The sequence below is a fragment of the Cryptomeria japonica genome, chromosome 11 (genome assembly GCF_030272615.1).
Source record: "Cryptomeria japonica chromosome 11, Sugi_1.0, whole genome shotgun sequence".
In the NCBI taxonomy this organism is placed as follows: Eukaryota; Viridiplantae; Streptophyta; class Pinopsida; order Cupressales; family Cupressaceae; genus Cryptomeria; species Cryptomeria japonica.
The window spans coordinates 546,136,364-546,164,227 of NC_081415.1; the positions used below are offsets into that span (position 1 = coordinate 546,136,364).

The following is a 27,864-nucleotide window of genomic DNA, read 5'->3' on the forward strand; positions in this document are numbered from 1 at the left end:
AACGTCTTGAGGGTTTTCTTATTGCTCATGTGCAATGTTTACAAGGTTTGCTTGTGTTTCTTGTGTAGGAGGAGGTCTTTGTTGTCTATTTCATTTTTGGGGATTGCTTGAAGAATATGACATCAAATTAATAAAAACAAAACTTAAATCAATTAAAAAACCCTACTTCAATTAAAATGCAAACAAAATAATCAAACCAATCAAATCTTACCTGTTCGACGGGGTGTCATTGTTGGAAATTGCTCTTAACGCTGGAAAAATCCAAAATGATTCCAAACCCGTGCGGGTTCTATGGTTTTTTGGCTTCCTTTTGCTACTGTTCCATGGATTTTGGCATTGAAAATGGCCAAAGCCTGTGGGCTACCAAAAAATATAATGTACGAGTTTTGAGGAACTTTTAATTTTTTATTATAAAACATAATGTTCCTCAAAACCCTTACGCGTTTTGAGGAACTTTTAATTTTTTATTATAAAACATAATGTTCCTCAAAACCCTTACGCGTTTTGAGGAACTTTTTGTTTTTTTAATTGTTTTTGGCTAGGCTTGGTGTTACCAAGCCTAGCACATTTTTGAATTTTCAGAACCCGCACAGGTTATGAAAAATTTGGTTTTTTTTTTTGCATGTGGCCACTCTTCTATTCACCATCTTGGTGCACTTATCCAAATAGGGGTTTCCCTTAGGCCAAACCCTATTTTGGAATTAACCGTGAAATAGAAAAGAAATGTAATTGAATTGTTGTAATGGAAATGGTTTCCTTTTGAGGGAAATGTTAAATAATATCTAAAACACTAATGATATAACCTTTTATAGAGTTTTGTTCATCTCCATAAGGAATTAGGGTTTCATGTAGTCTTCATAAACATAGAACATGAATTTGTCAACTCCAATGCCTAAATCTTGACCTTACTTCTACTCCAATTCTTGAAAGAAGACTGATTACTTGCTCACTTGAATTTGGATGGTTGATTGTTTGATGGATGTAATAGATGATCTCAAAATGAGAGGGTTAAACCTCCTTTTATACATGCTTATCAAAAAACAACTTAATTTTCTAACATGAGACAACATGGGATCTAGGTTCCTGCTCAAATCATGTTATTGTTAAGAGGTCCCAAAGTGGGCCCTAATTGGGAGAACCAGAGTGTTGGGCACTTTGTTACTTAAGGACCAAGGTGCTAGCACCCTAGTTTTGACCAATCAAGGACACGGGAAGTTGGGGGAGAAAGTGTGCATGATGAAAATTTTGAGTTTGGTGCATGGTGTGAGTAGAATCACGGCTCTGATCAAGCCTTGGGACATGAACGCCAAGGTGAGGGCCCAAATGAGAATAAAATTGTAAGGGGGTACAATTTAGGATGCTATAACTATTATTAATAATAGTTAACATCTATTATTATTCATAGTAATTATTCTATTATTTATTATTAATGACTATATAATAAGTATTATTATTCAATTATATTTATTATTTATATAAATATATAATAATTATTTTATTGATATATATAATTATATTTCATTATTATTGTTTTTATTTTCTTAGGTAAGTGTTATCTTTATGGGGATATCTCCCTCTATTAACCATAAAAAAATACATAGAAGATTAACAGAGCATTCAAACCAATTCTGTCACAATCAAGATAGCTATGAAACCTAAACCTAGGACCACACCATTTATTAAGCCATTCTATTATACAGGAAAGAAAGACCATAGCCCATATCAAAAACTTTGGACGCACGAGACTTGGAAATCGAATTTTGGTCTGAGCCAAGAATAACTTCAACATAGAGAAATCATTCTCCATTACTCCCATCCTAAAGGCATTCAAAGTTGCATCCATAACTCATTCTTAGCCTCCTACTTTCTTTGGGAGGATTTTGAAGTACCCTTGTCATTCTCTATCAGCTCCCCCTCAATCTCCTCATCTTTGTCGACATTAATCTGAGAAATAGGCCCATAATGAGAGGTTCAATTTGTCTATGTCAATTTCAAAAATGGTGTTAGCCACAGTTGTCCAATTGTAATGAACCACAAAACCATCACCAATATCAAAGCATGTCTCACTGGAGCTTAGAGAGTTCGCTAATGGGAAAATGATAGCCTGATAAATTTTTCAATCGTGCCAATGACGGTCCTCACCAAAGCTAGTAGAGATAATCCTCCTTAGAGCCATCAAAACTTCCTCGTTTTCAATATTGAACAACCTTTGACATTTCACTTCTAAGCTCTCCTACCTACAGAGATAGCTCAACCCAAAAAAGAGCCATAATCTCTGAGAGAATAGCAATGCAAGACCAAAAACACACCAACAACCATGAGGCAAAGATGCACAACTCATCCCAAAAGATAATATTTATATTGATTCTTATTTCAAACACAATATCATGCCACAATCCTGAAATAGTCTTAGTCATTCTCGGTGATCAAGAATTAGGGATATGTCGTAGTGACCCAATCTAACATTCCCTAGGAAGTAGTCCAATCATGAAAATTTGTGTCATCAATGTCCATAGTGGTTGTGCTTGAACACAAATGACCAACAATCCAAAGGCATGCATAGAGTATCTTCCATGGATGTAAGGCCCCAACCATGATAACCTAGCCAAGAAGGATAGGAGACTATGGACTAACATGTCATGGATAAGGAAGGATCACGACACCCCACTGCCTCAAATTATGATAGAGATCTAATCAGGCCATCCAATCTCCCAATACATTCTTCATTAATAATCGTTTGAATCTCATGCCAACAAGAAGTATCTAAGTCAGAGAGAACATCATGCACCTGTACCACCCCTACTTTTTCAATCAAATATGCAGCTCGATTAGCCTCCCTATAAACATGGGAAATAGAATAGTCACCAAGGTCCACCAAAATATCCTTGGCAATCCAAATCTAATTACTTAATTTCCAATTAGGAGTCTTCCCATGTATTACAACCTAAACACATATTTGAGAGTCTCTCTCAATGTTCACAATCTCAATGTTTTTCTCTTTGCATATTTTCAAACCTAGAACTAAAGCCTCAAATTCAACTTTTTTGTTTGTCACCAATCCCAAATGCTTGGAGGTGGACCAAAAACATTCGCCACTCCAATCCCTAATGATACAACCCACACCCACTAGGCTAGGGTTTCCCTTGGTGATGCCATCAAAATTCAATTTTCATCTATGTATTTTGGGGAATTTCCATACTACTGCCCTCCTATCCATTGTGGTAGTAAGAGAAAGAATAGCTAGACTCCTTAAATCTCGCCATAGTTTCTAAATCCACTCATCCCATCTACAAAACCTAGAATTCCTTTTAAATCGAACATGAGAGTTTGCAATTTCCACAATTTATTTCCTAATTTTGCCAATTAGACCATCCAGTGACATTTCTGAATCCCTGAATATCCTTTTGTTATGCTCCTTCCAATTATTCCAAATTAGCGTAGAGGGAGCGATGGTCCAAATTATTGTCCACAAAGATTTTTTTGTATGGGAGAGGCCAACATTGAAAAAATTTAACCAAATTGTTCTGTCTCAAACCTATCCAAAGGAATGATCCAAGCAACCAATCCCAATAGATTGAAACATAATCAGAATTCAAAAATAAGTGGTCAACAGTTTCAAAATATTTTTTTGCATAAGACATAGCATGAGGGGCCTGCAATGCCAACACTGTTTAATATCTCTACAGTAAAACACCTTTTATTGAATCTAGTACCCCAGTATGACTGTGTATTCACCAGACCTGGCACCACACCAAATTATTTCATCTTTGGAGTTGCAAAGGACAATTCTTCTTGCATCTAGTTCCTCCTTTAGAGCTCTCTTGAGGTTCTAAGGTAATAGTAGGGAAGAGGTGTTGACATAAGAATACTCAGATCTATGTGTGCCATATTCCCATTTCACGTAGTTGGATACCTTGGAGCCAAATTTAGCAATCAACTTGTCCACATATTCTCCAATATCCAAAAGATCCACCAGTCTATTTACCCATTCCATGAATCTATCTAAAATTTCGTAGACATTACATTATTGATCTTCTAGGTAAGATGACTAGTGATCAGGTGCCTACAATTCCATAGAAATTTCCAAATGGCCAAACCACCAGAAGTGTTTGCAATAGTCAAAATGTAGTTGGGGTTGTCATAATCAATGTACTTCCTTTGAAAAATATGGTACCAAAGTCGGTCAAGGGCCCGTTACATTTCCCACACTAGCTTGGCACCAAGAGCCTCATTTTGCATCCTAACCTTGAAGCCAGCACCACCCTCTAATTTAAGTTTACAAACCATTTCCCAGCCAATCAATGAAATTTTCATTTCTTCTTTGGAGCCTTCCCACAAAAATTTCTTGAAGATGCTTTCCAAGTTTGCCTCAATCTTATGGATAATTGGAAAAGAGGACATGACATAAATGGGTATTCCAGAGAGCAAAAACCTGATCATCACCATCCTGTTAGCTGATCATCACCATCCTGTCAGCCTATAATAGGCATTCATTCTTCCATGATGTGGCCTTATTCCTACATTTCTCGAATACCTCCTCCCAATGTTTAGATATGTAAACTCCTTCGAACATTGGAGCCCCAAGATATTTAGTCAGGAGAGAGGTAATAACAAAGCCAAGTTTATTCACAATCTTGCTCTGCAAGAACTTCTTAGTATTAAAAGAGAATATGGTATTACATTTCCCAATTCATAACTTGACCGGATTGCCTCGCATATTTATGCAGTGTATCTCTAATACATTCAGCCTCCTTCATACTATCTTCACCAAATAAGGATGAATCATTAGCAAACTAAACATGGGTGACATGTTCACAATCTTCAACCATCGTAATGCCTTTCCATTCCCCATAGTTCCTAGGAAATTTAATCGCTCTTCCTAGTGCCTCTACCATAATAACAAAGAAGAAGGGATACATAGGATTTCCTTGACATATACCATCCATAGCTTCAAAGAATCTAAATAAGGTGTCATTAATAGAAACTCAAAATCTTGCAGTAGATACACAAAAGTGAATGAGATCTATCCAATGGCCGCAAAACTTGAATTTCTCCATAACACAAAGTAGCAAGTTCCAAAAAAAAATCTTGTCAGAGGCCTTGCTAACATCTAATTTAATCATCCTTCCTTTTTTATTTTAACTTTGTTTATTAAAATGATGCAATCCAAGATGTCTCTCCCCAAAGTAAAGTCGTTTTGTCCTTTCGAAATAATATTTTCAAGTATCTTCTTTAGTCCATGTTTGCAAATACTTTGGTAATTACGTTATATATTATATTACATAGAGATATTGGCCTATAATCATTGAACAAAGTGCAAGATTTCTTCTAAGTAGGAATCAATGCAATAATAGTATTGTTAATGTCCTTGGCATACCACTTATGGATGTGAAAGTTCTCCACGAACCTCCAAATGTCATTTCCCAGGAAATGCCAACACTTTTGAAAGAACTTAGCAGGTAACTCGTCTAGACATGGAGATTTATCTAGGCGTAGTTGAAATAATATAGCTTTTACTTCCTCTAAAGTAGTGAGATCACATAGAATTCGGTTGTCATCCTCTGATACCAGTCTTGGGATAAAGTCAATTCCCAAATTAGAATCACCCTTCACATTGTTGCTACCTTTAAAAAATTCTGCCACCTCAAACCCAACCTCATTGATGCCCGACACCTTACTCCCATCCACTTTGAAGGCATCTTCAATTTTCTTTGTGGCTCTGCAAGTATAGACGGAAGAGTGAAAAAACATAGTGTTAGAGTCACCTACCTTCAACGAAGCTTCTCTAGATTTGTCTTTCTTGAAAACTTCCTCCCTCGCAAGAATTTCGTTAATCTCCTCAGTTAATAATTTTTCTCTATCAAAATCTTCTTTGAACATGCCAAACTTAAATTTTATCTCATTCAGATCTACCAATTCTTGCTCAATTATGATTTTTTCTGCGAATATGTTTTTTAAAAACCTTAACATTCCAATCCTTGAGCTTCTTTTTGATATATTGCAATTTTTTAAGAAACATGAAGCTACACAAACCACCTACCTTGCATTCCTTCCGCCAAGATTCGATAAGGTGAATATAGTTACTATCACGCCACCACATACTTTTAAATTTAAAATAAGTTTTAAGGATACAAGGCCTCCCACTAATAACAAGCTCCACCGAGAAGTGATCCGAAGCTAAAATTGAGAGAATCTTAGCATCCAGAGAGATAGATCGTTTAACCATTCAAGAGAAACAAGAAAGTGATCAAGCCTTTCAACGATATTCATGAAATCCCTCCTTAGATTTGTCCAAGTAAAGATTCCATTCGATGTGGGGTAGTCCATCAGTCCTACATTTGATGTGAAGTTTTCGAAGTCCACCATATTTTTATTAATTTTGGGTTGCCCACATAATTTTCTAACAAGTCCAATATCGCATTGAAGTCCCCTCCAACACTGAATTTGGAGTCTCTCTTTTCTTCCATAAAGTTCAGAATAGTCGGCCATGTTTCAACCTTTTTGTTCATCTTGGTGGGCCCGTATACACAAATCACAATGAAACATTCGTTCAAGGATAAATTATATGCAATAGCAGCAATCCAATTTCCATTGGAATCCATAATGTTAACCGTCGTTTCCTTGTCTTTCCATAAAAGCCCTAAACCCCCAACCAAACCATTGGAATGTTGCAAGTAGCCATTCTACCATCTGCAGTAAGAAAGAAACCTTTTCCCTTCATCATCAAATAATTTCATCTCTTGGAGAAAGAACATGTCACCAGACATTAATTGGATCTAACACTTAACTAAGCTTAGCTTGTTAGGAGCCCTAAGACCCCCTGGCATTCCAAATGATTATCATCATTGCTTCCCAAGGGAGGGCGCTCCTCCCTTGGTACTTGACAAAAATTTCCTGATGGTGGTAAAATTATTTTCTGAAGCCTCCTCTTCCCTCAACTATTTCAGAGACTTCCTTTCTCTATTCTTTCCTTTTTGGTATGGCTTTGAAAGTTTCATTGCTCTTGCATCTGACTGAGATATACATCTATCATCAATAATGTCCATATCATCCTTGTCATGTTCATCATTTCATTCCTTAGCCAGATCGTCCATCATTGAAGCAACAAAATGCATAGCCTTGTTGTGGGAACTTCCTGATATCTCACCTTCAGGCTCAGTCTAAGGCTGCACTATGGTATTAACCAATGTCAGAGCCTCTTCCCTACCATCACCCTTTTCCTTCTGAGAATTCTCCTTATTAGCGATAGTCGATGCTTCCACCAATTTGGAGCCATTAGGGTTCGTGACTTTCCAGACAAGTTTTATTTTCGGTTTGCGATCATAGTCAGACTCAATGTGATTCCTCGACCTGCATTTTACATAGAACTTCATATCCTTCTCGATCTCAATATCTTGATACCAATTTATTCTATCAACCCACAAAGCAATTTGATTAGGCATACAACGAACAACCGTTATTTGTAGCCCAACATGCTCGCCTAGATCTCACTCCAGCAAATCCATGTCAGTATCCAACATTGTTCCAAGAGATCGACCAATTTTCTCCAAACAATCCATAGCCCAATATTCCATTGGCAAATTATATAATCAAATCCAAATTGATTTGTCGTGTGGTTTCAAACTTGCCAGATTGAAATTATTAGGATGTCACAATTGCATATACAACAGACAATCCCCCATCTTCCAAAATCCACCCTAAAGGATAGTATGCTTCTCTTCTTCATTTGTGAATATGACCATGAAAAAGTTCTTTGGGAGAAATTTCAAAATAACTTTCATATTCCAATTGTCCCTGATCCAATGCCTGATTTTAACTCTATCAAGTTTTATTCCTATGAATCTACAAAAAGCTTACTAAGTCCTTCATGATTTCAATGTCAGTTTTAACCTCATTTGAAACATCAATGAAATGAGCATCGTCATATTCCTCTTTCCCATCTCTGTCAACTTAGCCTTCTAGTTGAATGTACTGACCCTCCGATGATTTCCTATTGTTACGGTTTATGAACTTCACATACTCTATGAAATTTTGTTGTGTTTGCCATCTTTTTTTCATATGAATAAATTTTATATTTATCTTATTATATTATTATTTATTAGTTATTATATTACTATCTTCTAATTTTTTTATTAATATCTCATATTATATAAGAATTAATTATCTTATCATTATATAAATGAGTCAATTAAAACTATACATTTAACCTTTTTATATGTTTGAAATAATTATATTTAATGTTTATTTTTTAAAATTTATTATAAAAAATCAAGTGACTTTATCATACATTGCATTGTCAAAAGAAATGGGACAAAACTAGTTACTATTACATAATTTAGTGAAAAGAGTGTAGAATACTATGCAAACAAAATACAAACATTAGGAAATTTGGTCAATTTATTTTAATTCTTGCCTCTCATTGGTTGATGCTTTGGTATTTTGAAATGCTACATCATCCTAATAAGATTGTAGAGTACTATTATCCAATAGAATAATAGATAAAGCAATTTGTATATTGTGAAATAAATTTGAAAAAAATAGAAATATTAGGAAATTTGGTCAGCCTATTTTAATTTTTTATTTTGATTGGTTGATACTTTGACATTTAATAGATTTGGGTGAACGCATTAGTATTCCTGTCATGGAGGAACTAACAATAAGTATTAATTATTTAAGTCTATTAGAATAGAAAAAATCTGCACACAAAAATGAATAGGGTATTTAAATATCAATATAATTGCATTTTTATTTTTTAGGATATATGTCAAAGTGTTAGAAATGTTAGTTTTTTGGAACATTGAAATCACAAATTTTAAGAAAAATCTTGTTATTGATTGTCTATTTCATATGACAATCTTTATACAAATAGACAAAAAGTATATATCATATCAAATGATCTACCTCTCTTATGTTTATTCTATATCCTAACATTAATGTATGACAAAGATTGATATCCATTCGTATCCAAATTTGATTTGTTTTTATCTTAGTTTAATTGTACGTGAGGATGCTTTTTGAAATTTATTTTTGATAGTATACACATTATTATATTATTATAATTTATAATGTTATATTGTAATGTAATATATTATAAAGGTAGTTATAATTTTATTATTTCAAAAATATTAGTTGGTTCCAAAAAAACAAATGGCTCACCTATCATTATGTCAAACTAATGAAGACTTTCAAAAAATTAACATTATTGTCCATATTTAAATATTAGTCAATAGAACCATAAAAATGCATAAAGAATTTGACAAAACAATTAAAAAATAAAATTATCCTAATATTATTGTACACTATTATTAGCCAGTAGAGTCACAAATAAAAGAAATTTTTAATTTTTAAATAAATATAAAAGAATAAAAACATTAGGAAAAAATTTAGCATATTTTAATTCTTAATTATGATTGGTTGATACTTTGACATTTAATAGTTTTGGGTGAATGCATTAGTATTCCTACCTATGGCAGGAACTAACAAGATACACATTGTCTCAAGTTCCTAACAATAGTGTAATTGTTTGTGTTAGTTTGAAGATTTAATTAGTGTTCCTAAAGAACAAACCTAATTTACATTGTTTTGCAAAGTGGACCAAGATACCAAAGATTAAGGGCTTCTAAATAAATTTTCAAAAGAATTGGGTTAAGACCACAAAGAAGGATTTGCTTACTAATTTGTTAGAAATCACTACTTTTTTCAAAAAGTCTAAATATTAGGAATTTTTTTTGCTTTAAGTTTTTAGCTTTTGAGGATTAAATTCCCAAAAAAAGATACATCAGTTCAGGAGTATACAAATATGAAAATAACCAAAATAATTTTAATATATTAAAAAATCTAATGGAAAAATTCATATGTTTGTGGATGAATTGAAATCAACAAAATAATTGCAAATTGTTAAATTGTAGGTGAAATAGCTTTCAAATTAAATTATTTTGCCATCGTGGCTTATCTATAACACTTGCACTATCATTAAAAAAATTAATAGGGTTGTCAATTAAACCACAAAATCTAAAGCCTCACATTTTTTAAGAAAATAGAATGACAAATTATTTTTGCAACTAAAATCAACCAATGAAAAATACACAATAAAGTGTGTATCATATCATTCGAGCCATTAATACAATAGTGATCATGTAATTCAATCCATCAATACCATTGATATTTGATCAAATGAATTAAATGCTTTAAGACATCATTTTTTTTTAAAGAGAGAAAAAAATTGTCCTTGGTGTTTATAATATAAACCAATAGATTGACAAATAAATGAAAATTTTAAAATCATTTAAAACAAGAGACGCATTTGTGTTAGGTTCCTGTCATAATCTTCTTGTATTAAAGTTGTTCTTGAACTTGTGAATTGTATTAATAATATTAAAATATTGACATTGTTAATTAATAATTTGAAATTCTTTTAGCAATAATATAGGGGGTTGACCCCGCAATGCAAAGGTAGTTGCAAGGACAGTGTTAATGTTGTCTCCTTGGTTCAAATCTTGCCTAGACCATTTCTTGGTGGATGCATGATGGAATATTGATCTAGACAGAAGATGGATATAGTATCAATAGACAAGCCTTGGACACTACAGTGGCAGTACAGTGCAACTGATGAAGAGATAGCCTGGTGGTGAATAGAGTAGTACGTGATAGGGAGATGAATGAAGGGAGAGGATGACACATGGAAGCATGTGCCCCACAACAATCAAGGTGTGTAGGTGGTGCAGGACTCGAAAAAGAAGGAAAGATGAAGGAGATAGTGACAGATGGAGGTAGACGTAGGAGGACGATGAGTGGAGGAAGGAGATGAAGAAGAGGATGAAGGAGGGTGACGAACGAGAAATGAGGAAGGAAAGGTGATGAAGGGGATGAGGAAGGAGGGTAATGGAGGAAGAGGAAGGAAAGAAGATGGAGGAGAGGAGAAAGGAAGATGATGGAGGTAGGCAAGAAGGAAGGAGATGAACAGAGGAAGGGAGTAATAGTCAGTGGGAATGCCACATCAAATACTTGGAGGGAGAAAAAAAAAAAGAGCAAGACAAAAGCCTCGCATTTGAAGGTGAACATACCCAATGAAGGGGTCGATAAATGGAGGAAGTGATAAAAGAGAGAAACAACGAGAGGGAGAAAGGGAAGTTCAGAGGAGATCAAGGAGAATAGGGAGAAAGAAAAGGTCGGAGGAGATTGAGGAGAATAGGGAGAAAGGGAGATCCGAGTAGAGGAGAAACAAGGAGAGAAGGAGGAAGACCAAAGGAATCCAAGGAGAAGAGGGAGATCGAAGATGAGAAGAACAAGAAAAAAAAGAGGTGTTAATGCCTCGACTTGACCTTAGGGTTGAAACCCATGTTCTGCCCCCACTGGTTCAAAGGTCTAGTCAAAAGCAATTACTGACCAAAAAAATAAAATTGTAGCAATAATATAGTAAAACTTTTGACAAATAGTATTGAGGAAAGTTTAGCCTCAAAGCATCTTTATTTAAATGTTAAAAACATAAAATGTTTTTCCTTGGTAGGTAAACAAAGATGCAACGCATCTAGTTCATTAGTAAAATCAATAACATATTGCTTAATTAAACAACATTGTAACAGTAATGATTTCTATGTGTAACAAAGACTAGATAAGAGTATGTCAAATTAGAATTAAAGTTCCATGTACAATATTTTTTAATCATTAAATTAAAATTAATGATTTTTTTTTTTTGATAAGTCACAAACGAAGCGGTATTTTTTAGCTTTTCGCTAGAGCTAAGAATCAGTCAAGTAGACTCGAACCCAAGACCTCCGATGTATGAGGCTCGTAGCTAACCACTGCATTGTGGGGTCATCCCCAATTAATCAATATATTATTATAATAACTATATAATTATAATAGCTTTAGAAATGTTATTTAATTAATGAAATATAATAATCATTTTGATGACTAGTATCATGTATAATTATACATGTAATAATTAATCTATATAATAATAATAATAATAATAATAATAATAATAATAATAACTTAATATAATATTAATTATAATAATTTAATTTCTATTATTTTTCATAGTAATTATTTTATTATTTATTATTAATGACTATATAATAAGTATTATTATTCAAAAATATAGTTTTTTATATAATTAATATATTAAAATTATTTTTTTGATATATATAAATTATATTTCATTAATATTTATTTATTAATTTTAAGATAAGTGTTATCTTTATGGGGATACCTCCCTCTATTAATCATAAAAAATACATAGAAGAGTTACATAGCATTCAAACCATTCCTGCCGCAACGAAGATAGATATGAAACCTAAACCTAGGACCACACCATTTATTGAGCCATTTTGTTGTACGAGAAAGCAAGACCATAGCTATAACGGGTCTACACTTTGGTCGAGTCAGGCCGACCTGCACTGGTTTTTAGCACAGACGAATAGGTCCCATGGTGGGGTTTATTCTAAGTTCTGCACCGGAGTTTGCACACTTTTAGGGTTGACGCTGACATAACTGTTGGAGCAGATTTATTTGGGTCCAGGCAGTTATCGGATGGGTCCTAGCCTATCTAGGCCGACTTCATAATTTATCTGAATTAGGGCATTTGGGTCCTAGTGGTTAGGACATATAGGACCTGACCTATGCAGAATTGGGTCCGAGGCTATCCTCTATATAAGGAGGTTGCGCTCGTTCATTCAAAAATCATCAGTGATACAATCACACATTCTGAATCAAGGAAGCATTCGAGGAGCGAAGTAGTTCGGTGGCGAGACTTGGACCAAAGGAGCGAACTTGGTTCTCCTGTTGCTTCCTAGGTTTGCGAGGCTACTTTCTCATGAGTCAGGGGCTCCATTGTAATCCGATCTATGTCAAGTTTGTTTTGACAAGGGTCAATCTATCTGGGGGCGATCTGTATTCTTCAATACAACATCCTATCCTTGTATTGTATCTTTTGCATATAATAAAGGAATCTGGGCAATTCACCCCACCCATATCTTGGTCCATGTTTTGTTCTATCTTATTTTGCATTGAGATTGATTTTTTCGAAGCGCATTCCGCATAAGCACATTGGTGAGGCATAGTCCAAGATCTTGTTTAGTGAGGCAACTCTTCTTGCAAATCGGTCAGGATCATCGGTGTCGCATGGGTTATTCCCAAAGCCCGTGACAGTTGGTATCAGAGCGAGTTGAAGAGTTGGTCTAACTCTTGACTGGGTGAACAAATCTGTGACTGAGTAGAAACATGGGTGATGCGGACAACCAGTTCAACACAGAGACTTCGTTACCTCTGGAAGCAGGTCAAGTTGCTAAGGCAACTTTGAGACCCAAGGATCTGAAGCATAGAGATTGGTTGCAAGACCATGAGACTCGAATCGAGGCGTTGGAGCAATCCAACATGGAGGAAAGGTTGGAAGAGCGCTAGACAAAAGAGTGGTCTAAGCTGACTGATCAGGTTGATACTTTGAAGGAAGAAGTCCATTTCCTCAAAGAGGGTCAGCAGATTTATCATTCATTGTTGCAAGGAGGCGGACAGGCTTCTAAGGCGACTCAAATCAGCATCTATGATGGTGATCGCGACAACAAGGCATTGGATAAATTATTTTGGGATGTGGAAGAGTATCTGTCATACGCACTGAAACTATCTGATGAGGCCCAGGTCAAGGAGATTGCAACTTGCTTGACTAGGAGTGTGAAGCTTTGGTGGAAGACTCATTAGGTCGATGAACGTGTTGGCAAACCTGTGAGATTGATCAAGTCTTGGGCGGAATTGAAGGCAGCCCTGCATGATCAATTCAGACTAGGGAACTCGGATTGGATCATCCGATCCCGCTTTGACAAGTTGAAGCATTCAAGCACAATCCGTGAGTATGTGAAGGTGTTCCAGGTGTTGGATCTCAAGTGCTCAAAGTTGAATGATTTCAAGAAACTATTCCTTTTTATCAGAGACTTGCCACCCTAAGTGAAAGACGAATTGAGGCGTCAAAAGGTGTAGACTCTTGCTGAGGCTATCACCATTGCGGATGGATTGCTCGACTACAAAGGCAACCCAACCAAAGGCTTTGGAGGTGCCCGATCTGAGAACTACAAGAGGCAGTTTCGTCACAATGACAAGAAGGGAGGTGCCCCTTTGAACCAGAATGGCGATAAGAAGAGTAAGGAGGCTAAAAAGACTTATGAAGGAAATAACTTCAAGAAGAAGGATCAGGCCCCTACTGAAAAGAAGAAAGATCGTGATCCGGGTTGTTTCATCTGTGGGAAAGATGATCACTAGGCGTGGAGCTATCCAGAGCGAAGTAGGATTAATGCACTGCTAGTCGAGGACAAGATGCCCGGGATGAGCACTTTGTAGCTCCTCAACGCGATGCACAATTCCACAAAAAGCAATTTTGCCAACAAGCATGAGCTTTGCTATGTTGAGGCATTCTTCGGTGGAAAGAAGGTAATGGCGATGGTTGATTCAAGGGTGACACGCAATTACATATCAGTCGGTCGAGCCAAGAAGCTTGGCTTGAAGATGGAGCCTATGACATCACACTTCAAGGTGATGAAAACACCTGCACAGAAAGTAAGTGGTGAGATCCAGAAGGAGGTCATCTGAATTGGATCTTGGCAGGGTGCGGTAGACATGGTTGCCATCGAGATGAATGAGTTTGATCTCATCCTTGGATAGGAGTTCCTAAGGATTGCTACAGCAGCAGTGGTGCCACACATGGGTTGTGTCTTGATATTTGATCCGAGCAGACCTTGTATTATCCCCACGGTGAAGTGCAAGGAATCGGACTGGGTACTCAATGCATTGAGTGCGAAACAAGTTTGTAAGAGTGATCAGGATGATCTATTCTTAGCTACATTGCTTGGAGGTTGGGACGAAGGAGAGTCATCCACAAGCTCTAACACCTCAGCCATCTAAGATGTTTTATTGGAGTACGTGGATGTCATGCTTGACAAGCTTCCAGCTATTTTGCCACCAAAGAGACATGTAGATCACAAGATCGAGCTAGAAGCTGGAGAAAGACCGCCTGCCAAGGCTCCTTATCGTCTCTCAGGACCTGAGATGGCCAAGCTAAGGAAACAGTTGGTGGAACTTGTTGAGGCGGGTTACTTGCGTCCATCCAGATCTCCTTATGCAGCTCCAGTTTTGTTTCAGTGCAAGAAGGAAGGGACACTGAGGTTGTGTGTCGACTACAGGGCATTGAACAAGCTCACAATCAAGAACAAGTACCCACTACCCCTCATAGCGGATAGCTTTGACCGCTTAGTGGATGCAAGAGTGTTCAGTAAGCTGGACCTGAGACGAGGCTACTATCATATCCGAATTGCACCAGGCGACGAAGGGAAGACTACTATAACAACCAGGTATGGAAGTTATCAATTCTTAGTCATGCCTTTCGAACTGACTAATGCTCCTGCTACATTTAGCACTTTGATGAATGATGTGTTTAGGCCATTATTAGATAATTGCGTAGTAGTGTATCTAGATGATATACTTGTGTATAGCCGAGATTTAGATGAGCACAAGGAACACCTCAGGGAAGTGTTCAAAATGCTCAAGATGAATGAACTCTATGCGAAGAAGGAAAAGTGTGCATTTGTACAAGAGGAAGTGTCGTTCCTTGGCCATATTGTTGGACGTGGTCAAATCCGCCTAGATCCGGAGAAGCTGCAAGCTATTCTAGATTGGGAGCCACTTTGTAATGTTCACGAGGTGAGGCAGTTCCTCGGCCTGGCCAACTGCTACAGGAAGTTTGTTGGAGGCTATTCCAGGATCGCAAGTCCCCTCACTGATTTTTTGAAGAAGGACAAAAGTTGGAAATGGGGAGAGAAGCAACAGAAGGAATTTGATTCATTGAAGGAGAAGCTGATTGAGGAGCCAAACTTATCCTTGATGGAAGTGAGAATTCTAGATGAATCTAATTTCAATGATAACACACTTGCTCTAAGTCTTTGGAAGGCTGAGAGCCCGGGCAGAAATGGGGTGCTTACTGCGAGATGGATTGGAGGTCCACAAGAAGGCGATTCCCCTTCTAGCATCTATACTGCCACCATTCAGTTTAGGCATATGAGAGGCAGCTCAGCAAGCTTGTACGTGGATTTTAGAATTGAACACCATCTTTCAGACTCAGCAAATATCTTCTCGAAAGAAGACATCTTTGACAGGTGGGAGCGGAATGGATCAATCTCCTTAAGAGATCTGATGATCCTTGGATACAGCGATGAGGCTTGGACCGGAGGACATCACAATGCCTTAGCTCTTTTGTCGAACTTCTCAGAAGCCACTGGATGGTGGGACTAGATGGATCAGCCGCATGCAACATCCGAGCCGATTTTTAGCAGACTTGCAAAGTTAGTTGAGTTGCTTTCACATGAGTTCGTGAGTAAGTCTGGGCGTTATTTTCTAGACTTAGCAGAGCATATGAATCAGTTTGTTTGGATGATGTGATGATCATTTCAGGCAGAGAAGTGGTCAATCTGATCCAACATGGGGCAGGTGCCAGTTTGAGGCTGAACACCCTATGAATTGTGGAGCAAAAAGTTGAGGACGACAACGTGGGTTTTGTGACTGCTCGTCTTGAAGATGCAAATGAGGGCAAGTTAGGGACTTCGCCGCACAGTGCAGTTCAAGCTAGCACGCCTCCAAAACCTCATGCAAGCTCCATTACTTCCAGGCGACTTCGAGATGGATCAACTTAGCTCTATGTTGATACATTCCAAGATTTTATTGGGTTCAATAATGAGTTGCACGAGGACGGAATCCTGGAGAATTGGGACCAGCGCGGGTTCATTCGTTATGGAGAATTGATGAACCTAGGAGACAACTCAGATGTGTCTGACCTGGAGAGATGCAGAAGAACTTCTAAGATCTCGGCAAGATGTTCACAAGCTGTAGAACATTGGACATGGGATGATCATGAGCTTATGCCTTATGAGCCACTGAGGGACATTGGCAGAGACAGTACCAAGGAAGGAAGTAGTCCGACCTGAGGAAGTTGGCGAATCCGAGCTCCTTAATAGAGGGAGTTCCTCTTCACAGAGTTAGGCATTCAGTCATGGTTCCTCCCGGGTGCAAAGAAGGCTTGCATTGGCGTCGACGGCGCTGCCACTAGTTTTGTGGGGGAGGATGTAACGAGTCTGGACTTTGGTCGAGTTAGGCCAACCGGCATTGTTTTTTAGCATGGACGAATAGGTCCCATGGTGGGGTTTATTCTAAGTTCTGCATCGAAGTTTGCACACTTTTGGGGTCGACACCGACATAACCGTTGGAGCGGATTTATTTGGGTCCAGGCAGGTAAAACTTATTTGATGCGATTGAATCAGATGGGTCCTGACCTATCCAGGTCGACTTCATAATTTATCCGAATTAGGGCATTTGGGTCCTAGCGGTTAGGACAGATAGGACCTAACCTATGCGGAATTGGGTCTGAGGCTATCCTCCATATAAGGAGGTTGCGCTCATTCATTCAAACATCATCAGTGATACAATCACACATTCCAAATCAAGGAAGCATTCAAGGAGAGAAGTAGTTCAGCGGTGAGACTTAGATTAGAGGAGCAAACTTGGTTCTCCTGCTGCTTCTTGGGTTTGCGAGGCTACTTTCTCATGAGCCAAGGGCTCCATTGTAATCCGATCTGTGTCAAGTTTGTTTTGACAAGGGTCAATCTATCTGGGGGTGATCTGTATTGTTCAATACAGCATCCTATCCTTGTATTGTATCTTTTGCATATAATAAAGGAATCTGGGCAACTCGCCCCACCCATATCTTGGTCTGTGTTTTGTTCAGTCTTGTTTTGCATTGGGACTGATCTGTTCTGAGCGCATTCTGCATAAGCGCATTGGTGAGGCGTAGTCCAAGATCTTGTTTCGTGAGGCAAATTTGCTTGTGAATCGGTTAGGATCGTCGGTGTCGCATGGGTTATTCCCAAAGCCTATGACAATAGCCCTTATCAAAAACCTTGGATGCACCAAACTTGGAAATCCAGTTTTGGTTCGATCCATGAATAGCTAAATCAGCACAGAGAAATCTTTCTTCATTACTCCCATCCTAAAGGGATTCCAAGATGCATTCATAGAGTTCTCATTCTTACCCTTTCGCTTTCTTCGAGTGGATTCCAAAGTACCCTCATCATTCTCTACCACACACCCCCCACCCCCCTCAATCTCCTCATCTTTGTCAGTATTTGATCTTTGAGAAATAGGCCCATAATGGGAGGTTCAATTTGTGATGGCTAGTTCAAAAATGGTGTTAGCCACAGTCGTCTAATTGTAGTCAACCACAAAACCATCACCGATCTCAAAGCATGTCTCACTCAAGCTTAGAGAGTTTTCTAATGGGCAAAAGACAACTTCATAAGTTTCTCCATCATGCCAATGGCAGTCCTCACCGAAGCCAGTAGAGATGATACTCCTTAGAGCCACCAAAACTTCCTCACTGTCAATCTTGAATAACCTTTGGCATTGCACTTCTAAGCTCTTCTGCTTGCAGAGACAACTCAACCCAAAAATGTGAGTCAAAATCTCTGAAAGAATAGCAACGCAAGACCACAAACACACCAATAGCCATAGCCATGCTCAGTGATAAAAAAAAATCAGAGGTATGTCATAGGGACCCAATCTAACATTCCTTAGGAAGCAGTCGAATTGTGTAAATTTGTCTCATCAATGTCCGAAGTGGTTGCACCTACATGCAAATGACCAACAGTTCAAAGGAATGCATAGAGTACCTTCCATGGGTGTCGGACCCCAACCATGGTAACCAGCCCAAGAAGGATAGGAGACTACAAACTAGCATGGCATGGACAAGGAAGGATCACAGGACCCCATTGCCTCAAATTATGATAGAGATCCAATCAGGTCATCCAATCTCCCAATACATTCTTCATTAATAGTTGTTTAAATCCCAAGCTAACAAGAAGTAGCTGAGAAGAGAGAACATCATGCACTTGTACCACCCCTATATTTGCAATCAAATCCATAGCTCGATTACCCTCCCTATAAACATGGGAAATAGAATAGTCCACGAGATCTACCAAAATATCCTTGGCAATCCTAATCCAATTATTTAATTTTCAATTAGGAGTCTCCCCACATATTACATCTTGAACACATATTTGAGATTTGCCCTCGATGTCCAAAATCTCAATGTTTTTCTCTTTGCACATTTTCAAACCGAAAACCAGAGCCTCGAATTTAGCTTTGTTGTTTGTCACCAATCTCAAACACTTGGAGGTGGTTCAAACACATTCAAAACTCCAATCCCTAACAATAGAACCCACACCCGTCAGGCCAGGGTTGCTTTTAGCGGCGCCATCAAAATTTAATTTGCATCCAAGCATTTTGGGGCATTTCCATACTATTGTTTGCCTATCCACTGTGGTAATAAGAGAAATAATAGTCGACCTTCTTAAATCTTGCCATTTTTTCTAAATCCACTCATCCCATCTAGAAAACCTAGTATTCCTTTTAAACTGAACATGAGAGTTTGGAATTTCCACATTTCTTTCCTAATTTTTCCAATTAGACCATCCGACAACATTTTCGAATCCCTAAATATCCTTATGTTACGCTCCTTCCAAATATTCCAAATAATAAGCATACAGGGAACGATGGTCCAAATGATTATCCACAAAGAATTTTTGTATGGGAGAGGCCAACATTGAAGAAATTTAACCAAGTTGTTCTGTCTCGGACCCATTTGGAGGAAGGATCTAAGCAACCAATCCCAACAGATCGAAACATAATCACAGTTAGAAAATGAGTGGTGGACAGTTTCAAAATATTTTTTGCATAAGACAGAGTGGTAGGGGCTCGCAATGCCAACACTGTTTGATCTATCTGTAATCAAACACCTTTTGTGCAATGCCACCCAAGGAAATGCAATGCTTTGGGGAGAACAACTTGGTCCCAACATAAAGAGGCAGGCCAACCACCCACCTCAACACGAGCCTCTTGAATCCAATACCCCAATCTGACCGTGTATTCACTAGACCTGGCACCACACCAAATTATGTTGTCTTCGGAGTTGCTGAGGACAATTCTTCTTGCATCGAGTTTCTCCTTTAGAGCTCTCTAGAGGTTCTAAGGTAAATGAAGGGAAGAGTTGTTGATTCGAGAATACTCAAATATGTGTGCCATATTCCCATTTCACATACTTGGATCCACCTTGGAGCCGAATTCAACAATCAACCCATCCACATATTCTCCAATATCCAAAAGGTCCACTAGTCTATTATACGGGCGTTCCATAAGTCTATCCAAATTTCCGCAGACATTCCATTATTGTTCTTCTAGGGAAGATGACTAGTGATCAAGTGCCTACAATTTCACAGATTTCAAAAAGGTCGAACCACCGCTAGTGTTTGCGATAGTCAGAATATGGTTGGGGTTGTCATTATCAAGGTACTTCCTTTGAAAAATACGACACCAAATTCAGTTAGGGCCCGATACATTTTCCACTCTATCTTGGCTCCAAGAGCCTCGTTTTGCATCCTAGCCCTCCTCAAGCCAACCCCTCCTTCCAATCTTAGTTTACATGTCATTTACCAACCAATCAATGGAATTTTCTTTTCTTTTTTGGAGCCTTCCCGCAAAAAATTATTTAAGATGCTTTCTGATTTTGCTCTCGATCTTATGGGTGGTTGAAAAATAGGACATGGCATAAATGGGTATTGCAAAGAGCACAAACTTGATCATCACCATCCTGGCAGTCAGTGATAGCCATTTATGCTTCCATGATGTGGCCTTATTCCTACATTTCTCGACTACCTCCTCCCAATGTTTAGATCTGCAAACTCCTTCAATTATTGGAGCCCCAAGATATTTAGTTAGGAGAGAGGCAATAGCAAAGCTAAGTTTATTCACAATCTTCCTCTGCAAGCACTTCTCAGTATTAAAATAGAATATGGTAGACTTTTGTCGATTCATAACTTGACCAGATTGCCTCGCATATTTGTCTAGTGTATCTCTGATACATTCAACCTCCTTCATACTGGCTTCACCGAATAAGGATGTGTCTTCAGCAAACTGAGCATGAGTGACAGGTTCACAATCTCCAACCACCCTAATGCCTTTCCATTCCCCTTTCCTTTCTAGTGCCTCTGCCATAATAGCAAACAAGAAGGGAGACATAGAATCTCCTTGACGGATACCATACGTAGCTTCAAATAATCTGAATAAGGCACCATTAATAGAAACTGAAAATCTTGCAGTAGATACACAAAAGCGAATGAGATCTATCCAGTGGCCGAAACACCTGAATTTCTCCATAACATGAAATAGAAAGTTCCAAACAAACTTGTCATAGGCCTTACTAACATCTAATTTAATCATCATTCCTTTTTTATTTTCTGATTTCATTGTGTGGATAACTTCGTTTGTTAAAATGATGCAATCTGAGATGTCTCTCCCTGGAGTAAAGTCGTTTTGTTCTTTTGAAATAATATTTCCAAGTATGTTCTTTAGTCTATTTGTAAAAAAATTGGTAATTACCTTATATATTGTATTGTTGATAACTGATGCTGCTCTAGCATGCAGCTAGATTAGTTTAGTTAATAGTTTTTTGTTTATTCATGCAAATAAAGCATGTACTCCAACATGCATTAATCCTTAGGACTATTTTTAGTTTTGTTTTTTGCATGAATTTGTTTTTAGTAAATAAAGCATGTTGTGCATGCACTTATTATATTCTTAATTTAGGGAGTAGTTTGCTTTTTTTAGTTTGAGAGCCTTAGTAGCTTTCCATGCAATGCTAGGAATATATTCAGAACTGCAGTTATTATTAATTCTTCTAGACTGCAAATTCTTTATATATACAACCTCTATGTAATTTTTAATTAAGCTTCAATAAAGATATTGGTGTGTGCAATTCCAAAAAAAACAAGGCACTTTGTTTTTTATTCTGAATTGTGATTTCTTTTTGCAATTTCTTCTTTTTGCTATTATTGTTTGCTAATTAGCTGGTTTAGAGAGGATAGGCCAGGTTCAAAATTCTACAAGTGGTATCAGAGCAGGTAAAATTGTTTTGGGTTAAAGTTTTATTGTTGGAATTTCGCCAAAGTTAAACATGTCGAATTCTAACCATATGCTCGTTCTAGAATTTGATGGGAATGATTATGATTATTGGTGCATTAAAATGCTGACCTTTTTTATTGGAAAAGATTTGTGGGAGATTATTGAATCAGGTTATGAAGAGCCAACTGATTGGAATGCTCTTACAGCCAATGACAAAATAGCTAGAAAGGAAGCAAGGAAAAAGAATGTTCAAGTTTTGTTGAGCATTCAGATAGCTCTTGGTAAGAGCTTATTTCCAAGAATATCAGGAGCAACAACTGCCAAAGATGCCTAGAAGACTCTACAAGAAGCTTACCAGGGTAGTGATCAAGTTAAAGTGGTCAAGCTTTAGACATTGAAGCGAGAGTTCGAGAATTTGAAGATGCAAGAAGCTGAAAGTATAAGAGATTATTGTGTCAGAGTCAAAGATGTGGTCAATAAAATGGCTACACTTGTGGAAACTGTAAGCAATGAAGTTTTGATAAAAAAAGGTGTTGAGATCTTTGACACCCAGATGGAATCATGTAGCAATCATCATAGAAGAAATCAAGGATTTGACAAAACTACAGTTTGATCAACTAGTTGGATCCCTGATGTCTTATGAAGAAAAATTGAAAGATTCTTTAGAAGGTGTAGAGAAAGTGTTTTCCTCTAAATTGTTAATCACAAAAAATGAAGATGCAAGCAGCAGCAGTGCCAAAATCAATCAAGGCCAAGGTAAAGGGCAAAGCCAAAATTCTTCAAGAGGTAGAGGAAGAGGTGGCTCAAGAGGAAGTGGTGGTTTCAGAGGAAGAGGTAGAGGCAGATTTGATAAGAGAAATGTTCAATGTTACCATTGTAATAGGTATGGCCACTTTGAAAGAGAATGCAGATTGAAAGAAGGTAGAAGTGCTAACTATGCTCAAGAAAGTAGTGAGAATCCTCCTGATCACTTATTTTTGTCTTATGCAAAGGGTGAAAATACTAGCAAAGATGTTTGGTACCTAGATTCTGGATGCTCTAACCATATGATAGGGAATGAGAAGTTGTTCTCAACAAAAGATGAAAGTTTCAAATCCAAGATCCAGCTTGGTGATGATAAATCATTGGAGGTTGCTGCCAAAAGAGCTATGGAGGTCCAAACAAAAGAAGGTATAAAGAGTATTCATGATATTTATTATACTCCACAATTGAAGCACAATTTGTTAAGTGTTGGGCAGCTATGTGAGAAAAATTATAAAGTAGTCTTTGAGAATAAGACTTGTACTATCTATGATAAGAATAAGGATAATAGGGTGATCACTGTTGTTCCTATGACAAGAAATAGGATGTTCCCCTTGAGGTTTGGTGAACATAACAACAATTTGGCAAATATGGCTTATGAGGATTCAAGTTGGTTATGGCATCTCAGGTATGGACATTTAAATTTTCATAGTTTGAAGTTTCTAACCTCGCATGCATTAGTTTCTGGTTTGCCCAAGGTTGAGGAACACAAGGAGGTTTGTGAAGGTTGTGCTAAAGGAAAGCATGCAAGAGAAAAGTTTCCAAAGGGCAATGCATGGAGGGCTCATCACCCACTTCAGCTTGTTCATTCAGATATATGTGGTCCTATGCAGACTAAGAGTTTGGGTGAGTCATCATATTTCATCACTTTTATTGATGATTACTCACGAAATTGTTGGGTATATTTTTTGAAGGCCAAAGATGAAGCCTTAGATACATTCAAGAAGTTTAAAGCCCTTGTGAAAAATGAGAAAGGGTGCGAGATCAAGTGCTTAAGGATTGATCATGGAGGAGAATTTTGCTCAAAGGCTTTCCAAAGTTATTGTGATTTTAATGGCATCAAGAGGCAACTTACTACTGCATACACACCTCAACAGAATGGAGTAGCTGAAAGGAAGAATCATACTGTAGTTGAAATGGCAAGGTGCATGTTACAAACCAAGGGATTGAGCAATTCTTATTGGGGAGATGCAGTTGCTACAACTGTGTACATCCTCAACCATAGCCCCACCAGTGCACTAGAAAAGATGACTCCTTATGAAGCTTGGTATGGTAAAAGGCCTAATGTTAATCATTTCAAAGTTTTTGGTTGTTTGGCTTATGTGCATGTACCTGATCAAAATAGGAAGAAGTTAGATGCAAAGAGTGAGTCATAAATTTTTATTGGATATAGTGAGAAAAGCAAGGCTTATAGATTGTATAATCCCCTCACTAACAAGCTTATTGTCTTAAGAGATGTGATTTTTGATGAAGGGGGAGTTTATGGTCATCAAAAAGGCCATGTTGAGAAGCCAAACTCTATTTTGAAAGATGATATAATTGTTGATATTGATCATGAGCAGCCAACTAATGTTTTTATATCTAGTGGTTTAACTCCACCAAGCAACCCTTCATCAAGTTCTTTAGTACCAAGTTCAAGTCCAGCTTCTTCTCCAAGTTCTACATGGAAGGTAAGGAGATTGAGTGATATCTACCAGAAGAGTGGAAATCAAGTACATGAAGAAAACCCAATAAGTGAGACAGTGAATTTTGCTTTATTAGCCAAGGCTGATTTTGAACCATCATGTTTTGAAGATGCATGTACTAATGAGGTTTGGGTGAAAGCCATGGAATAAGAGATGGATTCCATTCACAGGAATGACACTTGGGAGTTAACAGAACTTCCACATGACAAAAAAAGGATTGGCACCAAATGGGTCTACAAGACCAAATTTAACAGTGATGGGAGTGTTGAAAGACACAAGGAAAGATTAGTTGCTAAAGGCTTCACACAGAAGTATGGAATTGACTATGAAGAGACATTTGCACCAGTAGCAAGACAAGAGACCATAAGAATGATGATTTCATTAGCAGCTCAGAAGAAGTGGAGCATACATCATATGGACGTGAAAAGTGCCTTCTTGAATGGGTACTTAGAAGAGGAAGTATATGTGGAGCAGCCACAAGGTTTTGAAGTGGAAGGAAAAGATAATTATGTCTACAAGTTGAAGAAGGCTTTGTATGGCCTCAAGCAAGCACCAAGAGTGTGGTATGCCAGGATTGATGGATACTTTCAGGAGAATGGCTTCCAGAGAAGTAAGAGTGATCCTACCTGTGTAGGGGAAAAAGTGACACTAAGCAAACATGCCCTAATCTCACTTTCAATCACACACTTGTGGAATACGAAAGAGCCTAGAGGTATCACACAATTGGCTACTTCTTTTTGTGGAAGAGAGAGCCATGGGCTACCTATTAGGATTTCTATTCCTTTGTTGCAAATGATAGATAAAATGATGCAAGTTCAACTACTAGCCCTAGAGTGCAACTATGAACTAGTAACAAGATTGCAAGATTGAGATTAAGTGATGAAAAGCTATAAACACAAGAATAAGACAAGAATGCAAATGCATACCCGGAGTTAAAATCTGAGTGAAAATGTTCGGGACGGGGGCGCGGGCACCACTGTCCTGATTCTACCCCTGAAACTGCTCCGGAAACTACTGTTTTGCAACCTGGAAAGCTGTCAAAAATGCTGAAAACTGCTGTCTGACAGAAGGACCAGGGCGCCCAGCGCCCCTGTCCTGGCAGGACCAGGGCGCCCCACGCCCCTGTCCTGGTCTTTTGCTCTGCAATTTGGTGTGTTGTTCTGTCTCAGTCTGCTTCTTTCGGATCTGCAACTTGCGGCGTCGTCTGAATCCCGAAATCTGCACTTATATCTGAAAAGGTGTTGTGGGCGGCTATATAGGGTTTTGCTTTAGTCAAACCCCCGCTTCGGTGATTTCCACCTCCACGAATAGCCAAGTTGTATTGTAAAATATATTATGTGTGCAGACCTAGTGTGTGTGCAAGGTCCTAAAATGCAAGTAAGCAAACTAGAGCAACCTAGAAAGTAAACCCTAATTGCTTGTAAATGACAATGTAAATGCTCTAAATCAAGATGCAAAGTGATCTAAAGCATGAATAAATGATATATTGAAGCTTATGCAAAGACATGAAAACAACATGAAATCATACCCAACCCCCAAGGGAGGGGTACAAGCCAATCTTCAGTCGGTAATCTCCTATTGCTCTTCAATGTCTTCCAAGCCCTAAATGGATGAATGAAATTGATGAATGCTTGATGGATGGATGTTGAATGTTGTTGAAGTCTTCAAAGATCTGCTCTTTCGCTGCATAGAAGGTCCTTGAAACCAAAATTCCCCGATCCTTTCAAATGAAGAAAGAGAGCTCTTATATATGAAACCCTAGGTCTTAATTTCAACTTTTGGCTGACCTAGAGATTGAATCTCCCACCAATTTCTTGGGGTTAAGCTTTATTTTATGATTGGATCGTGCCCCTAAAATTTCGGGAAAAATGTCCGGGACCATGTGCACGCCGGGCGCCATGGTCCTCTCCGGGCGCCATGGTCCTGACAACTTTTCACCAAATTTTCAGGGCCATCGGATATGATGATTTTAGAGAGAATCCCGAAGTTACAGCTGATTTCGAGATGTTTTGACCCCCGAAATCAAGCCCCCAAGTTCAAAATAGGACCTAATTAGGGTTTTTGATTAAATGATGTATTGGAAGAATAAAATGAAAGGGCCACACTTTAATGAAAGGGCCCAACTTTATGATATGGGAGATGATAAAATAGAACCCTAGACCTAATTAATTTAATTAATTAAGTGCTAAAGGGGAAATGCAATGCAAAATGCAAAATGCGCCAAGGCGGGTGCTAAACTAGGTTTGAAATTGTACCACCCTAGCAAGTGCGTACAATTTACGACGCTACATTTAGCCCCCACTTTAGCGGTCATATGAACACTACGTGCATATGCAAGCTAAAGTACAGAAAAGTAAACATTATTTGAAAAAGGATATATCCATAAGTTGTCGGATGAAGCCCCCAGCGGCATCTGCAGTACTCAGTTAAGAACCACAACCTACAAAACCACATGTTAGATCACAAAATCACCTAATGCTTACTAAGGAAGGTGATGAAAATTCGAGGGTAGCTATATGCCCCCCCCTGTTTCGGCTTGCTAATTTTAGTGAGTTGAAACAGGGTATCATGTTTACCACTTCGAATTGTTAAAGAATATTGATGACAAATGCTCACAAGAAGATTTGATATGAGATCAAAAACTAATGGAGAATCATTTGGTAAGAAAGAGGACTAAATCTCAATTCCAACACAACAAAGAGTGTGAGGATTTGAGAGTTCTCTAACACAAGATGAAGGATGTAAATGGAAACAAAATGCAAAGAGAAGAAAAGAAAGGAAAAAAGCATGAATACACACATTGATGATCCATGAGAAGAATAGTGAGAGAGAAAACATGGACTTCTCGCCCCTAGACCTTGTCTAGGTGATCCATGGGAAAAAGGAAATGGAAAAATAGCCCCTAGAGTCTGTCTAGGTGATCCATGTAAGGGAGGAGAGTGAGAAAGTATAGCCTTATGCCGCTAGTTCCACTCAACCTCGTGCATGTGTGTGTAAGGGAGGTTAGAAGCACCTCATAGGAGTCTATGCCCGAGTATGCTACAACCTGCATATGTATAGTACAAAAGCGTGACATCTCGCTCTAAGAGTCTGTGCTCTGGTTCTGAGAATGACCCATTGCTCAAAAAGTGTCATGTTTATGTCATAAGCAAAGTAGAACAAGGATACCTACCTTCATCACAAAAGAAGATACCCCAAAAATACAACAATGTCGTAGATCCAAGCAAGAGAGTTTTGTACTCTTTAAGCAAGGATAAGATAATTGAAAAGGGATATCTTGTAGTATGTGTAAAGGAGATCCTTAGAGGAGAAGAGATCTTTGTACAAAAGACACCTATCCTCGAGAGGAATTGTCTTAGACAAATATAACATCTTCTAGAATAATACAAAGAAG

At 38.0% G+C, this 27,864-nt stretch overlaps 1 protein-coding gene across 1 annotated transcript; it reads right to left on the reverse strand.

Annotated features, from left to right (window-relative positions):
- Positions 1-20,568: 20,568 nt before the first annotated feature.
- Positions 20,569-21,240, reverse strand: LOC131860313 (uncharacterized). The gene has a single exon (XM_059214710.1). It carries the CDS (start codon positions 21,238-21,240, stop codon positions 20,569-20,571), a length of 672 nt encoding a protein of 223 aa, XP_059070693.1.
- Positions 21,241-27,864: the final 6,624 nt, after the last annotated feature.

Bases quoted from the DNA above. Each gene is read 5' to 3' on its own strand.
- LOC131860313 (XM_059214710.1), bottom strand. From the start codon at position 21,240: ATGGAGAAATTCAGGTGTTTCGGCCACTGGATAGATCTCATTCGCTTT.